General features: G+C 39.2%; 1 protein-coding gene across 1 annotated transcript in view; it reads left to right on the top strand.

The window, feature by feature from the left end:
• KIAA1958 overlaps positions 1-17,993 on the top strand; it is a 63,932-nt gene that overhangs the window by 27,966 nt on the left and 17,973 nt on the right. Inside the window, exons 2-3 of the mRNA XM_083354022.1 lie at positions 1,257-1,356; positions 6,143-7,320. Coding sequence (XP_083210148.1) covers positions 6,168-7,320 — 1,153 coding nt within the window. The 5' untranslated portion in view covers positions 1,257-1,356; positions 6,143-6,167. The remainder of the gene's footprint in view (positions 1-1,256; positions 1,357-6,142; positions 7,321-17,993) is intronic.

Below are 17,993 nucleotides of genomic sequence, written 5' to 3'. Positions count from 1 at the left end.
ATTTATGCAAAGCATTCCATAATTCAATTCTATTTACTTTGTTGTGTACTAGGTAATAACTTTTCTTTGTCACATTCATTTACTTCTTAATGACCTAAAATGGGAGAAGGGGGGAAATGGCCTACAACCGCGCTTACCCCATTGCCGGCAATGGGGAAAAAGTTTTGATACATCGCACGACGTCACGAGATGTCGTGAGTCTGACATGTCTGGCCCACACGCCCAACATAAATTCACAACATCTCCAAATTTGGCTAGTTGTTATTGTTATTATTGTTGTTATTGTTACAAAGAGTGTGAAGGCGCAGTGGTTAGAATGCAGTACTGCAAGTACTACCAGCTACCAGCAGTTTAGCTGTTCAAGTCTCACTGGCTCAGGATTGATTCAGCCTTCCATCCTTCTGAGGTCGGTAAAATGAGGACCCAGATTATTGGGGGCAAAATGCTGACTCTGTAAACTGCTCAGAGAAGGCTGTAAAGCATTGTGAAGTGGTATATAAGTCTAAGTGCTATTGCTTACTATGCTTGTAACTACCTTTTTTCTCTATAAGCACTGCAGAATGTCTTTTGGGTTTTAGTGTATTTCACTGGTCGTGATAAAAATGTAGCTAAACAAAAATAGTAGCAAAATAAAAAAACAATACATGGATTAAAACAGTGTGGATAGACTTATAGACATTTTATTAAAATCAAAGGGGGTTAGAGTTTGTTATAAACAAACAATGATCTGAGAGAATTCTAAACATCTGAGGCCATAAATGTCCTCAGTTTCCTGATTGTGCAAGGAAGAATTGCTGTAATGATGATTGAATTAGCATCTCTAAAAAAACTAGTGATCCAGTGATTAAGGCACCAGTTAGAAACCAGGAGACTGTGAGTTCTAGGCTTCCCTTAGACACAAAAGCTGGCTGGGAGAGAGTGTGGGCCAGTCACACACTCTCAGCCCAACCCACCTCACTGGGTTGTTGTTGTGGGGAAAATAGAAGTAATAATGAGTATTAGGTGTATTTGCCACCTTGACCTATTTATAAAAAATAATAAAGGCAGAGTAAAAAAAAGTTCTGATTGTGCAGTACAAGTAGAAGAAATGCAGCAAGTAATATCTTTTGGCCAGTGTGTTCATCTTTTGTTTTTTCTTGTGAAAATACAGAAACCCGTTTATGGTATGAAAAGTAGATTTTTCACAAATAGAGAACAAAATGTATGGGGGATGAATAATCTTATAACATTTATTTTATTTCTTTTTTTTTCTTCAGATAGATAAATGGCTGGCCTTGTGGGTAAAACTGTTGTTTACAGCTGAAGACATCCAAGTTCAGACCCACAATCAACTTTAACTTTTCGGCTTATATTTTGGTAAGCCTTTTCCTTATGCTCATTTGTAACTTCACAGTACAACTTTTAAAATAATGTTTACCTTTAAAAACATAACATTTCATTCTCTTTCCTGGTACTACATTTGACTGTCTAGGTACACAATTCAAAATAGAAAAACCATTATAGTGATTAGTGTGGGAGTAGTAACATCAAAGGAGTGGGAAAGCAATAGGTAGTTCATACTTACTTCCCTTTCTCCTTATGTTTAGTGATGCATAGCTTTAGCTGTGAGAAGTTTCAGTTACTTTATACATACCACTATCTACTATTGTCACATAGTTCTGCAACTGAAATCTTAGGAGTTATTTATTTATTTATTTGGGAAATAGATTCCATGCCATGTGAATCCAGAGTAAATTGATAGAATTATGATAATGTTTTGAGGTCATACAGAAGATAATGTGAAATGTTCCTTTTTATATTTTAATATAAGGAACAATTTGGCCAAAGACCTGAATATAGCCATGGATAACTTGCACACAGATCCAGTATCTTGGTAGAGCTTGAGGTATATGTTTTGAACTCCAGTGGAGCTGTTCTGAGGATAAGGTAGTCAGAAGACAGGGCTTTTATCATTTTTGATCAATTCAGTAGCTTCATATTTTTACCAGTTTATCTAAGAGATGTTGGTATGTACTAAAGTTCTTCACTTGAAGGGAATTTTAAGGTTTGAACATATACATTCTCCATTGTTAAATCATGAGAATAAAAATACAAAGGCTAGGATAGAATTACTTGGAGAAATTTCTAAAACAGAATAAATCATTCAGATGTCTTTATGAAGATTAAGATAAAAATGGAAGAATTCATAAATGAAATGTAGTTGTGTTTCTGCACAATTATGTGCCACAGATTTTTATGGTTTGTCTGCTTTGCTAAAGAATATAAATAGTAGCAGTCATTCCATCTGAAACAAACTTTTGGTCCCTGCATTTCATTTCTCATGAAAAGTGTATACTACTATTTTTTAATCACATTAGATACAACTTATATATAATTTTAATGTACTGATATTATGAGATCATGGTGCTGTCATTGCTTTATTTAAGTATCTAAGTATATTCTTCCTGACTTAATGGCCAATGTATATGAAACCAGAATGAAGTTACTCCAGAAAGGTTCAACAATAATTAACCTTTGCAGTTTAAAATTACAAGTTTTTTCTATGCTTACATTGTTTCTAATTGGATATAAATGTTAAAGTTATAGATAGTCCTTGATTTATGACTGGTTGCTTAGTGACCATTTGAAGTTACCACAGAACCTCCCTTGGGGTTACTTGCAACATGGTTCTGAAGTTACAAAAGTCACTCCCCCACATGCTCACATAACCACGTATTGAGCACTTGGCAACCGGCTTGCATTTGTGTCTCACAGTCATGTGACTACATTTTCATTATAGTGTTGCAGAAAAACCAGCATTTATTTTCAGTTGTCAGTAAAACTGTCCCATAGTGAACCATCGGTTCAGTCAACAACCGTGATATTTGCCTAATGACTGTTGCAAAAAAGATAAAATTGGGTCAGTCATGTGACCTGATTTACTATCATCATGACTTATGACTGTGTTGGGCTGGTTCCATTACAGTTTTAAGTCAAAGTCTACCGTGCCAACTACTCACTATAAGTATTCTGGGCTTAAAAATATATCTGCCTATTAGTTCTAGCGTAACCCAATTCTGTATCTGTATAAATAGCTTCTTTTATTTGTTAGTTGGTAAAAGAATCTCAGAAACATGTGGCCTATCATTTTCTCACCTAGAGACAAATGTGTCTGCAACACAGATGGTTGTGATATAGGGGATTTTATGATATGCTGTTGACTTGTCCTTTTGAGGCACTACAACAGGTGAAGAGACCTCTTGCTACTACAAGCAATTGCCTTTGTGCTTGATTCAAGAAATCCTAGGAGATCAAACAATGGAATTCGTTTTTTTTTTAAAATTCAGCCACTAGCTAACACATTTATTTTATCATGAAATTGTTAATGTGCACCAACAGCTAATCTGTCTGAGTACGTGGGAGGTGGAAGATGATCCTAACAGAATTGTAAAGCAGCTGTAGTTGTATCTGTCCATGGTCCAGCACTGAACTAATACACTTTCAGGGAATACCTGTTTTGTGTTGCCCCAGATAGCGGAAGATGTTTAATCAGCCAATCTGTTTGCAGTCTGTTCAGCACCTGTTCAATAGGCAATCGCAATTGAAATTATGCCATTTCATACTTGGCAAAGCAGCTTTCTTCTACTGAACATTTGCCAGCTGTAGCAGAACGATAGTAGAGGAAATAAAATGTGGCACCATGCTAAGGATTAAGCAAATGAAAACTCTGGTCCTTAATTAAAAATAATAGTCAAGAAAGGAAACATTGTATACTATTTATTAGATTAACTGCTGGAGAACCTATGTTTCTAAAGACTTTCTTGGTAAGTTTCTTTCTGAGAATGCATTTGCATTTTAATGCAACTTTGAAAAAGGCATTGTTTTTTAAAACACTGATCTGCAATGAGACGGGTTGTACAGGTAGTCCCTGACTTACAACAGTTCCTTTAAGGACAGTTCATAGTTACAGCAGCACTGTAAAAAGTGACTTATGGCTGTTTTTCACACTTAGGACTGTTTCAGCATCCCCGTGGGTCACGTGATCAAAATTGAGATGCTGGCCACCTGACTCATGTTTATGACGGTTGCAGTGTCCTCAGGTCAGGTGATCGCTTTTTGTGACCTTCCGACAAGCAAAGTCCAGGGCGGAACCATGTTAGTTAGTAACCGTGTTACTAACTTAAAAACTGCAGTGATTCACTTAACATCTGTGGCAAGAAAGGTTGGAAAATAAGGCAAAATTCAGTTAACCAGTGTGTCTCTTAGCAATAGAAATTTTGGGCTCAATTTTGGTCGAAAGTCGAGGACGACCTGTATAAATACAAATAAAGCAGATACAGGTAAAGCAAATAGTTCTTACTCTGTGTGCAACAGTAAGTATAGATGAGCTGGAAGAGGAATGAATTTTCACAGGAGCAGAGTATATTAAATAAGATGCAGCCAGGAGGCTGGCAAATGGTAAAAGGGGAGTTTTAAAAGAGATTATTTCAGCAAGCTAATAATGATAAATGTCTGAAGCTGCATTATAATAAATCTGATTATTAATCCATCTAGCTCCAGTATATGAATAATGACCAGTAGAAATAGCTCTTAGGAGTTTTTCATTAGGGGAGAGAGAAGAAATTGATCCCACAGACTTCTAGACACTGTTGTGCTAATGGACTATGACATTCCTACAAACCAAAGTGATTATCTTTTTTTTAATGAGCTTATCTTATTATGATGGGTGTATGTGAAAAAAAGGAGATTTGTGTATAGTTAAGATTCCTGTGGAGGTCACAAAGTTCACTCTACAGCCATCTGGAAAATTTCTTTCAGTTGAGGTTGGATCATTTAGTCTTTGAGACATGTTTTATGTGTCTATATTTGCTAACAATAGTTAAAACAATCTAAAACATACTCTAATGCAAATAATATTTTTAAAAAGGATTATATATATATATATATATATATATATATATATATATATGTGTGTGTGTGTGTGTGTGTGTGTGTACACACACAGTAGTTTGGCATATATTAGGGTGCTCTTTCTACATTCTCCCTCCATATAAGGGATTATTATTTTGATTCTTCATTCATTCTGTTCTTTTCAGTCATGCATAAACAAAAAGAAGCTAAGTTCCTAAACATACAATAGTTCCCCCCAAAAAAGAACTAATTATAGCATTCTTATGTGACAAAAATTAAGAAAGTTATACATTTGTTACTTCAAAATGTTTACACTCTAAAACTGATCTTTTATAACCTCTGCGAACTAGGTTGAAATGATTGGTCATTTATTTATCATTTTGCCTTTGCTTATGGTATGCAGGGATTGTAGGGAAATATCTTCAATTGAAAGGGACGCGGTGGCTCAGTGGGTTAGGACGCTGAGCTTGTCGATCAGAAGATCGGCAGTTTGGCGGGTCGAATCCCGAATGCTGCGTAGCAGAGTGAGCGCCTGTTACTCGTCCCAGCTTCTGCCAACCTAGCAGTTTGAAAGCACGTAAAAATGCAAGTAGAAAAATAGGGACCACTACGGTGGGAAGGTAACAGCGTTCCGTGCGCCTTTGGCTTCTAGTCATGCCAGCCACATGACCACGGAGACGTCCTCGGACAAGCGCTGGCTCTTCAGCTTTGAAACGGAGATGAGCACCAGCCCCTAGAGTTGGAAACAACTAGCACATAAAGGGGGAACCTTTACCTTTACCTATCTTCCATTGATTAAATTATTCATACAGGTAGTCCTTGACTTAACAACCACAACTGAGCTCAAAATTTCTGTTGCGAAGTGAAACATTTGTTGAGGGAGTGTTGCCCCATTTTATGACCTTTCTTGCCACAGTTGTTAACTGAATCACTAGAGCTGTTAATTTAGTAACATTGTCAAGTGAATCTGGCTTCTCCATTGACTCTACTTGTCAGAAGGTTACAAAAGGTGATCACATGACCCCGGGACGCTGCAATGAGTCAGTCCCCAAGCATCTGGATTTTGATCACGTGACCACGGGGATGCTGCAATGATTGTAAGTGTGAAAAATGGTCACAAATCGCTTTTCCGTTCCATTGTAACTTTGAATGGACTGTTGTAAGTCAAGAACTGTCTGTTTTTTGTGGAATATGTATTCTAGTTCAAGTGCCAACTTTGGTTCTAACACACTTCTTTTTCTTTTCTTTCAAGGGACAAAGTTATTGAGTGATGCATCATGGAAGACTGCCTCCATACATCTTCTGAAAACCTTTCCAAGCTGGTCAGTTGGGCCCACAGTCACGGTACCATTTGCAGCCTCATTCCAAATTTGAAACACCTACTTTCAGAGGGTTCCCATGGCAACCTGACAGCTATGTGGGGCTGTAGTGCAGGCCATGCCTATCACTGGCCATTGACAGCTACTTGTAGGGCTGGCTCACAGGAAAGGGTTTGTTTCCAGGATAACCGAAGTTTCAACTCGGATAGTCCCAGCATAATAGGCGTGCCTTCAGACCCCCAAGCCAGCCCAGTGGAACGCTATCCAGGGAGGTCAGGAAAAGCAAAGTTGGACTGTAACAGAACCAGAGATTCCTGCAATTTCTCCTACTGCAGTGAGCCTTCTGAATTAGACGACACAGTGGAGGAATACGAAGATGAGTCTAATCTTTTTGACATGGTCTGTGAGTCCTCGGTGACCGATGAAGATAGCGATTTTGAATCTCATGGTCAAAGATCTCAGATAAATTCCCTTAAGAGGCCTGGCCCATCTTCTTCACTACATTTGGACTCTCAGTCTCAGGTCATTGATGGAAGCAGCCGTGATGTTTTAGCCAAAAAAATAAAGCAAGAACTCCCTGAGGATTACTATATCGTGGCTAATGCAGAAATCACCGGTGGCGTTGATGGCCCTGCGTTGTCCTTGACACACATGTCAAAACCTAAAGGTGGGGCCTCCTATCCTGTGGCCTCTAAGCTAATGTCTCATGCATCTCCTTCCCTCAGTGCTGACTTTGATTTACAGAATGTTTCAGCCTCTTCACAAGTTACATCAAGGCCAATGACCCAGAAACCTCCCAAACTCAATCTGCCTTCCTCAAGCAGAAGGTCCGGTAACGTCCCAACAGTAAATCCTCAGGTGGCCCTCCAGGTGCCTGCCAGCACTTCTAATTCTGGGAAACCTATCAGCATTCCTTTATCAGCCTTGCAGCTCCCTGGCCAAGACGAACTGTCAGCCTCAGAAGATCTCCTCCAGCCTGGCCCAAACCAAGTTTCCAACGATGTAGCATTGTCTCCTTCTGTTAGCACAGAGCCGGAGGTTAGCTCTAGCCAGCAGCAGCCAAGCAGTGCTCCTTGCACAGTCACTGAGCCGGTGGCACAGACAATACCAGGTATCAACATTTGGAACGTTTCTAATGATGATTTGCTTGATGCATTTTTTTAAAAAAAAATCGTAGTATTTTTTTTATTTTAATTCCATTTATATCCCGCCCTTCTCCGAAGACTCAGGGCGGCTTACAAGCTTAGCAGTAGCCTTCATTCTATGTATATGCCTGCTTATTAGGTGTTATGATTCAGGGTCAGCTTGTGGGTTCGGCAGTTGGGTCGGACGACTCAGAGGAGGAGGAGGGGGGTGTTGAAGACCTTGCTGAGTGGGTTGAAGATCTTGCTGATGAGAGCCCTCAGCCAGGCCCCTCCCACTTGGTCACCACGGAGACCCAGCTGTGTGAGCCTGACAGCGTGGATGAAGATGACCCACAGCTGGCCCTGTTCAAGGACGCCCGACGCAGGAGGCAGTCAATTAGGAGTAAACAGAGGAAGGCAATGGGGCTCCTCGGAAGGAGGCAGAGAGAAGCCACGCCCTGAACTCTATATAAGGGGAATGTTTGGGAGGGCTGGTTTGCTGAAGGCAACCGCTTGGATAGTTCCTGTTTCTTAAAGCTCCTGTTTCTTGGTTTGTCTTGTTCCGTTTGTTTTTGTAGTAATAAATTTGGCAGGCATAATTCCAGCCTCTTGCCTTCTTGTAAAAGGGGTTGTCCCTGCCTTTTCTGCAGGGCCGGTAGCAGGCTGGTACAGAACATTAGGGCTTTCATACACCCCCCAAGCGGCATTATTACAAAGTCAGCTTAATTGCCCCCAACAATCTGGGTCCTCATTTTACCTACCTCGGAAGGATGGAAGGCTGAGTCAACCTTGAGCCTGATGCGAACCTGCACTAATTGCAGGCAGCTGGTGTTACTTAAGGAGGCATTAGCCCACTGCTCCACCAAGGCTCTTTTTATTCTTTTCCCCCAGAAGTTATTTTTTTTAATTCAACGTGTACTAAGTGCTAATTGATTAGTCGTGGTGATGGTGGTAATAGGAATACAGCAGCAATAACTTACCAAGAATCAGTGTGATTTGGAGGCAAGATAAATAGGACATAGCAATAGCGCTTAGACGTATATACTGCTGCATAGCGCTTTACAACCGTCTCTAAGTGGTTTGCAAAGTCAGCAGATTGCCCCCCTCCCCCAAAAATTTGGGTCCTCATTTTACTCACCTCGGAAGTTTGGAAGGCTAAGTCAACTTTGAGCCGGTCAGAATCGAACTCCTGGCAGTGGGCAGAATTAGCCTGCAATTCTGCATTCTTACCACTGTGCCACCCTGGCTGCTGATAGCAGGATAATAAAGTAGCTAATAACTGACTTATTGGCCAGGACAGTAACCTACCACATCCTAACCACAGTTTCTAACACTGTTATAGAAAAGGAATTATATCTAACACAGTATACACATTATATTGGATCTTTATGCACATCATTAGTTTTCTGAAGGCAGAGGAATGTACTCATGGTTCCTAGAAGGTAAGAACTTCAGGTGGAATAGATATCAGGCTTGCGCTCTCTCTGAAATTAGTGGGCAAAAGCACAGCATGGCTTATCAGAAAGAATTTCATTGGATTTCCCAAGGAAAGGATAAAAGTTGAATATCTGTACCTACTTTGTGAAGAAAATTCCTTTTTGTATTGCCAGAACTTATGTCAGCTTCAGTCTGTTTCTCTTACTAGCATTCCTGACACTCTGGTTAGACTCATACAATTTCAGTTCAAGCAAGGAAAATGTGAAATATGAGCATCGGGGTTGCAAGTCCCGTTAAGCAAAGGGGTTTTTGTTTCGTTTTTTTGAAGCTATTCCACTTTATCCTTTAAAATACAGAATAAAATGCAGAATAAAAGACAAAAGCAGGGGAAATGGGAGGATTACAAGAAAATACTTTTTTGTATTTGTCTGTGCTACTCTGTCAGCGAACCAGAGTAGCATGCAATCAATCTCACCTAGTAGCATAACTCGCTTGTCCTTGCTTAGTGGACTTTCTTGGAAGTTAAAGCAGAGAAGAACCCCAGCAGAGAAGGGCAAGCAGATCAATTATACTACTTAATCTACCCTGTCTCCCACAGGGCAGTCTTCTACCTGAAGAGGTCCTGTATTTCAAATTCTGGGTAGTTCATGTTTGATTCGTTGATAAGAACCACACAAAAGGAGAAGAGCAAGAGCCATGCAGTCGTTGATCACCAGTCACGAGATGAAAAACGAGCAAGGAAAATATTCAGTGGATCGTTGTCTTTCTCACTATGACACAGTGGCGTTTCTGTTCAAGATGCAGCAGCCATTTCTGCATTTGCATCATCCAAAATATGCAAGTTATCCAAGTTAAAGTATCAATTTGGAGGAAGGGTGGTTTGTTTTTGTTTTTGTTTTTTGGCTGATTTAGATGTGACTAGCCTGCTCCCTTACTTTTTAAACCTTGCATTGCCTGTTTTAGAGCAGCCTGGCCCAAGCAAAATCCCTTGCACAGATTTAAGTTATTTTGAAATTTAAAAGTAGATAACAAATCCCTACTCTAATAACTAATTTAAGAGTCTTTAAGTTAGAAAAAAAATATCCCATGAACATTTTATTTATGTTTATCCCATCATCATCATCATCATCATTATTATTATTAATTCAAGGCAGCAAGCATAGTCCTTTCTCTTCTATTTTCCCCACAACCTAACCCTGTGACATGGGGTTGGGCTGAGAGAGAGTAACGCCCAAAGTCAAGCCAGCTGGCTTTCATGGCTAAGGCTGTACTTGAACTCACCGTCTCCTCCTTTCTTACCTGGTGCTTTAATCATTAGACTAAAGTTCCAGGGGTAGGCAACCTTGGCTCTTTTATGACTAGTGGACTTCAACTCCCAGAATTCCTGAGCCAGCATGGCTCAGTATGGAAACCTCTCCCTTTCCCCTCAGCATGGCTGGCTCAGGAATTCTGGGAATTGAAGTCCATGAGTCATAAAAGAGCCAAGGTTGCCTACGCCGGGCTAAATTGACTCTCACTATTACAAGAGGTGGCAAGCCTCTTCTGACAGGAAGAAAAATAAATGGTGACTGAAAGCCAAACGAAAAGAGCATGAAATTGCGGCAGGGAACGGGGGAGGTGAGAAGGCTGAACGAGCAGATGAATACGTCTGCATGAATGGATAAAGTAACTATATACACGTGGAATCATTATGATTCTCCCTCTGTCTTTTGGGGGACGTTTACGAGGAAACGAAATGGGGAATATGAAGAAAAGGGCATTACTCAATGATTCTGCAGTTCTGTATAACAAACCTTTTGCTGAAAGCAAAACCTTTGGGGGTGAGGGGGAAAAAAAAGTGGGAAAAGAAGTTACAAGTGGAAAGCAACACTGAACTCTCTGGAAGATCCAGGCAAAAATGGCAATGCAATCCAGAAAGACTGCTGTAATTGCTTTGGATAAGGATGCTTCTCCAGGCGATAGCAACTATAGCTAAAAGAGGGGTTGTTTCTGAAAGAAGCAGTGTTCCACTCCTTCCTCAAGAAACCATATTGGATCCCGTAGATTAGCACAATTTTCATCCAGTCCCCGCCCCTATTGAGGAAGGTTATAGACAAGGTGATTGGCCTCCACATCCTGAAGGAAGCAGATTATCTGAACCTGTCCAGTTTCAGAGCAGAGTATAGTATTGAGACAGCTTTGGTCACATCCTGATGACCTCTAGTGAGGTTGGGATGGGGTGGTGGATCCACCCTAACATTCCTTCATCACCCTGTGGCCTTTAATACTTGTTGACTGTGATATTCTTCTGGTTTAGCCTGTCAAGAATTGGGGACTTGTTCACTGTTCTCCATTGTTCCAGTTGGTGTTGGGGGAGAGCAGGGGCAGGCAACCTCGGCTCTTTTATGACTCATGGACTTCAACTCCCAGAATTCCTGAGTCAGCTGACTCAGGAATTCTGGGAGTTGAAGTCCATGAGTCATAAAAGAGCTGAGGTTGCCTACCCCTGGGGGAGAGTGATCTGGTCTGAGACCTCTGCTTTGCAGGGTGCCTTAGGATTCCAGTCTCTTTCGTCGTCTTTTTCATATCTTCATGAAGCCATTGGGAGAAGTTATCTGTCAGCACTGGGTATAGTATCAATAGTAGGGTACTGTTAACTCTCGTGATAATCTATAATGAATCTCTTTTCCTAGATTCTTATTGTTTTGATTTTGTTCTGATGGGTCAGAGAGTAGAAATTGGTGGAGGTTTTTATTTTAGCATTGCAGCCTGATTCATTTGAATTTTTAAAAGTTTAATTTTTTTTAAAAAAAACTGATATATCTAAAAACTGCGAGCTGCATTGGCTGCCGGTTCTCCTCCGGGTGAGATTCAAGGTGTTGGTAATGACTTACAAAGCCCTACATGGCATGGGTCCGGAATACCTACGGCAACACCTGCGGCCGGCGTCAACTTCCCTCCGTCCAGTGCGCTCCCACAGAGAGGGCCTCCTCAGGGTGCCTCCGATCAAAGAATGCCGATTGGTGGCCCCCAGGGGGAGGGCGTTCTCTGTGGGCGCGCCAGACCTGTGGAACCGCTTGCCGGTTGAGCTCCGGATGGCCCCCGACCTTCGCTCCTTCCGGCGCGATCTAAAAACGTATTTATTTGAGCAATCTGACCTGGTTTGATGGGTTAGGGCAGGGGTTTTAATATGTTTTTAATTATTGTTTTAAATTTGGGCATTATATTTAATCGTTTTTTTAACTTTTGTATTCTGTTTTTATATTTATTGCCCTGTACACCGCCCTGAGTCCTTCGGGAGAAGGGCGGTATAAAAATATAATAAATAAATAAATAAAATAAATATGTGGGGCCCTTGTCAAATGGAATCTTCGCTTAAAGTGTTTGCTTTGGATACCTTCAAGTCCAACATTTAGAAACTGTTGAAGAAAATGTGATCCATTGAAAATATTGAATGTTTACCTTTTTTACAGCATTTGGGATCCTTCAGTGGCCTAAGAAAACTCGCCTAAAATGAAAGTTCAGGTAGTCAACATCCATTAGACACCTTTTCATGCTGGAAATAAAAAAAAATCACTATCAGTTTTATAATTTTGATTATCTCAGCAGACATACAAATGCACACAAAAGGGTGGGATATAAATGGAATTAAAATAAAAATAAAATAAAAATATATTTAAAATTTGTTCTTCATGTTTTTTATAAATGTCAAGGAAATAAATAGTCTTTGAGCTTTATGTTTTTATTAACCAGAGGCAATTATTGGACACTTTCAGTGAAAAGAACAAAAAACAGTAACTTTCAAAAGGCTTGTTTCTTAGATATGTTAAATTAATTTATGAAGAAAGCTATGTCTGTAAAAACAATTCATATACAATTTACTCTTTTTATATAGGTCTGCTTATTTTTTTTTTAAAATATCCCAAGTAATAAATGTAACTGGTGAATTAGCCAGAGACTTAGGTAATTCTAGGTTTTACTAATTCTTAGGTAACTTTAGACTCAACTGGAATTTAAATGGAAATTTGTATTACTTAAATGGGTTACTTTGAAGGAACTCTTTCAATGGTAAAATGCAATATTTCAAAACAACACCATGCTGTGTTCCTCTGAGTGCATCTTCTGCCATCAAATCTTATCCTGTTTGTATGTACTTGTTTTGTACAGTAGGTGCGATTGCCCAAGAATAAAAGTTACATCTACTGATGCTTTATTAATTTATACATTTATGCATTAATAAAGGTGCAAGAGCTTTGTTTTTGCATACAAATCATCTATTTGCATCAGGCAAAGTACAGGTGGTCCACATTTAGTACCCATAGTTGGGACTAGGAACTCAGTCATTAAGTGATAGGGTCACTAAGCGAAACCGTGACTGTGCTTAATAATCTTATTTCCAGTTTACGGATCTGTAACATTCATAAATATGAGAATGGCTGTAAAGTTACCTTTTCATCATGGTTGGAGTTGAACAATTGCTGTCTGAGATGGTTGAAAAATGAGGATTACTTGTATTTAGATTTATAATTCAGGTATTATTGAATTGGTCTTCCTGACATTTCTCACATTTGGTTGTCTGACTGGTACTGCTTAGAGTTGTAGTTTGGCTATATCTTGAGACCCACAGATTCCTCACACATATGCCATTAAAACAGATCCATTCATAAATCATATATATTATGAAGAGTTGCTTCATTCTTTTGGGAATCTGTAATTTATTTATTTGTTTGTTTAAAATATTGGTCTGGACCACTTGGGAACTGGCTAGGACTATAAATCTTAAATTAAGTAGCATATAAGCCTGCCGCAGCAGCACTCCCCCCCCTGCGCCTGCCAAGATGAGGGTTCCGGCGCCTTTTTTTTTAAAAGAAAAAAAGCACTGGCTATATATATGTATACACACACACACATATAACCATCTGGCCAGCCCCGAGGTTGGAGTTCCCCAAAATGACACAATGGGTCTTAGGGGAGCTCCTTCCTTATGGATCTTGGGGAGTCCATAAAATCTGGCAGTAGGCACATTTTTGGGGCGCATAGTTCTTAAAGCCTCCCCCCCTAATTTCCCTTGTCGCTTTAATCTCTCCAGTACCTTGAAAATTTGGTTCCTGAGGGTTGTCATAGGGTCGTTTTTGACAGTCCAGTAGGCGCTGGTGTCATTGAGCAGTGTAAGGGCTTTGTGGATATAATCAGGTCGGTCCATTATGATTGTTGCTCTGCCTTTGTCAGCTGGGAGGATGACGATGGATGTGTCATCCTGTAATTGCTTTAGGGCTTCTTTTTCAGTAACTGATAATGTTTGGCAGCGTCTATGAGTCATACGTAGGCTTGTCACGCGGTGCCTGATAGAGCCCCTGGTCTCTTCATTAATATTCACTTGTTGGATAGCTGATTCAAGGGCCACCACAAAGTCCACAGTGCGTGCATGCATTAGGTTGTAACCTGCGTCACGTTGTAACAATTCGAGTTTATGTAAGAAAGCGTCTTAGATGATAAATTATGCACCAAACCATTGTTAAAACCAGGGTTGCTTATTGCACGCAGGTGCTGCATTTTGCGATGCAGGACCTCAGTCCTGAGTTGCTTGGTCTTTTCCGTAGCTTCGCTAATATGGCAAGCGAGAAGCTGGTAATGTTGGCATGCAAGGATTTGTTGGCAACGTTCCTAGTATTCATGGGCTGCCGTCATCATAGTGTGGATCTTTCTATGATGGTCGTTAATCAAGGCACGTGTAGTACGGTGTTGGAATCGACAAACGGCAAGTCGGCACTCCATTGAATCCAGAAGCAGTTTCTTCCAGAGCGTCCTCGGAGGTAGATCGTTACGTAGGCAGTCATGTAGAAAGGCTAGTTTTGCGATAAACACTAGTAACCTTTCGTGTGAGTCTCTCCCATCTCCTGGCTGTGAGCAATACAGCTCTCAGGTATATATATATTGAAAGTGCTTTATAGTGTTACAAGTTGATCAAAATGTAAGAGTTATTTTACCTTATATAAGGATTGTCCTGAAACTCTTTCTTTAAAAAAATGAAAATCCTTAGTACTTTGCTAAGCCAGGTTTTGGAGGGATCCCCGATGTCACTTCAGAGAGATGCATTCAAATGAGCAATTAAACTGTTCTGAATGAATCATGTTTGCACTGAGTCTCTCTTGTGTATGTAATAACAAGTTTAAAGAACTGGCAGTGATTCAGCCTAGCTCTGCTGGAGAGCCAAATTTAATATGATTATACTATTTGGAATGGAGGGGAGAGACTGATTTTTTTTCTTTTCTTTTTTTCTTTTTGTAATAAAGAGAAAATTAGTGTTCAGGCAAATAACAAGAAATATGAGGAAAAAAATCAAATTAAACCTTTATTTGAAATGCACTCTAGGCTGACAGAAAAGATTAGGCTGCCTGTATAGTGTTACAAGTTGCAATATAATAAAATCTGAAATATATTATAGCCTGTTCTCTTTCTCTATGTTACAAAATATTTGGCAGCCAACAGCCCTATTTCTTGCAGGCTGCATCAGATTGAAAAGTATATTTCCAAGAAGCCAAACCATGGAGAGCAAATACATCATGTGGTATTGTTTTATATGCTCCAACAAAGTTCTTTCTCTCTCCTTGCTATCTCTTATTCTTCATTCAGTGCTTGCAGATTTCCTTCACCTTCCAAAGCTGTGTACTGAAGTCCTGTAGGAATAGCTAGAAATATATCCATTTTCCTAAAAATATGCTTGTTGACAGATCAATGCTAAAGCATAACTGTAGCTTTTCAAAAGGAAAAATTTGATCCCTGAGTCAGTTTGTGATAAAGGAACATCTGTATGACCTGCTGGGTGAGAGAGTACTCTGCAGAATATATATGAAATGTTGCATTATTCCTCCCCATCCAGAGCAATAAAATTTGTATCTATCAAATCACAACAGATTGCTATACACTTATTGGAAGAACCACTGGTCTTACTTAACTCTGAGATGTGAAGATCTTCTCGGAGATCAATAGACCTGTGTTTCAAATATGGGAATTTAATAAGTAGTTGTGTAAAACAGGTAGTGGGGGCTTAATGAGTATATCGACCTCTGTTGCAATGTGTCCTATTGCCCAGGAAATCAATATTTATTTATTTATTTAATTGATTTTATATACCGCCCTATTCCTGAAGGACTCAAGGCAGTTTACAGGGCGAGTTAAAACAATACAAATAAGTACACTTTAAAATAGAATTAAATAAGACTAGCCCACAATTAAACAAATTAAAATTAAATTAAAATTAAAATTAAATTAAAACCCCCTCAGTCCAGGTTAGCAAGATCAAACAACCAAGTTATAAGGTCCCGGCGAAACGAGCGAAGGTCTGGGGCAGATGGGAGAAAGAATGTGCCCCTAACAGATCTAGGTGATCAGTAGGACCTGGATACTTCAGTGTCCCTGACAGTATCATCCTTGGAAGGTCATTGAGATTTAGTAGAGTGTTTATACCATAAAACATGCATTAAAGAGAAGAGGCAAATTATAATTTAGAATTCTGAACACTTGCTTCAGGCTATCTCGGCAGTGAGTTGGGGATGAGATGAAGATGATGTCCATTAAAAAAAAAAGATTCACTAGACAAGAAGCAAATCTTGAAGATGAGCCTTGGATACAGTGGAAGATTCAAGTTCCTCATGCTTCTAAAGTGCACAGTATTGTCCCAATTATTCCATAAATTAGTTCTGAATGCTTTCTAAAAGTGAATTGTTAATATTTAGTTAACATCCCAAACAATCACGGTTATTGCTATGACATTACCTAATTTGACTCCTTCCCATGGAGTACAGATCAAGACTAATAACAATGATTTACTAAGTAGAGTCACAGTTAAAAATAATAAAGTCATTTGCAAGGTAGTAGTTAGAAGGACACTGAGTCTGTTTTGAGAAATTGTAATGACTGGCATTGAGGAACACACTTTAGATACTAAAGTAGTGCAATTTTTTTTGCAGAACAGATGGAAGAATTTTTTTTCAGTTGTGTTCCAGGTTTCATATTATTGGGGAGATTTTTTGCAGTAAATATATTTCTACAAACTCACATTCCCAATTTGAAAAATAATAAAAAGGTCCATGCATTCTTAGCTTTATGTTCTATCAGATATTGTCTCCTCTTTCTCCTCCATTCCCCACTGTGCACTTATTTATGTTGCTGCTAGTAAGCCTTGAGTAACAACCTAAGTGAAAGCATGTGCTTGAATTTCCATATTGGACATGGATGAATATATGTTCTGTATTCTTTTAAAGTTTTGTGAATTACCTCCAGTTCTTCACAAAGTAGAAACAGAGGCAGAGCATTTTATTGATACTGTTTATCAAATACGTAAATTAAATCCTTCCCTTTTGCCATAGTTTAGGATTTTGTGCAAGATATGTTTCTGTGCAAATGTCTATGGAGATTCTCAGTCATGGTTGTCCCAAAGACGCTTTTTCAAAAGGCAACTGGACTTTCTTGGTTTTTTTCCATGAAAATGTTTCACTTCTCATCTAAGAAGCTTCTTCAGTTGGATTTCTGGATTTCTTTCTATTTCTTTTTGCTCTTGTAATGCAGATAATCATCCTGTTTCCCAACCTTTTTTTTTTTTGCTCCGTGGAATTTGTCCTGTATAACCCATTTAATTTGATTGGAGCTTTGGGGAAATGTGTTAAAGAGTCCCAGTTTTGCTCTTTAACTAAAATATGAATGTGCATCACCTTGTATCAAAAGAAGGCAAATCATAGGCAAACCAGATTATTCATAAGGCTTTATCCATTTTCTTAAGTTCAAAGAAATACATGAAAAACATCAACAGGATTTTGTTGTTGTTGTTGTAGTCCTAGAACTAATAGCTTAGTACTTCAGCTAGAGAGCTCTTGAAATAGATGCTTTTCCTCTGCACAGGTTACACTCCATTCTGTTAAGAAAACACAGTAGCAACATTTGATTGAATAGTCAGAAATTAGCCCAATGCATGCATTTTATGATTGTGGTTGTGAGCTGCCTTGGGGTGTTTTATGTTTTGCAAGGCAAAACATAAAAAGATTTGCACAAATAAAGGAAAGAATATACTGGATTGATCTGCAACTAATGGAACTGAGATGGATTCTGAGATAAGTTTGAGAATCCTTCCAGATGAGGAAGGATTACATTTCATTCATGTTGCATTGATAAGTTTCTTAAATGTTGGATAGAACGTTGGATTATAGAAGACTGTAGACTAGTGCTTCTCAACTTTGGCAACTTTAAG

The sequence above is a fragment of the Vipera ursinii genome (assembly GCF_947247035.1).
Source record: "Vipera ursinii genome assembly, chromosome: 2".
NCBI classification, from domain to species: domain Eukaryota; kingdom Metazoa; phylum Chordata; class Lepidosauria; order Squamata; family Viperidae; genus Vipera; species Vipera ursinii.
Note: the sequence above shows the minus strand (reverse complement) of the source record. Positions and strands in the feature narration are given on the sequence as shown.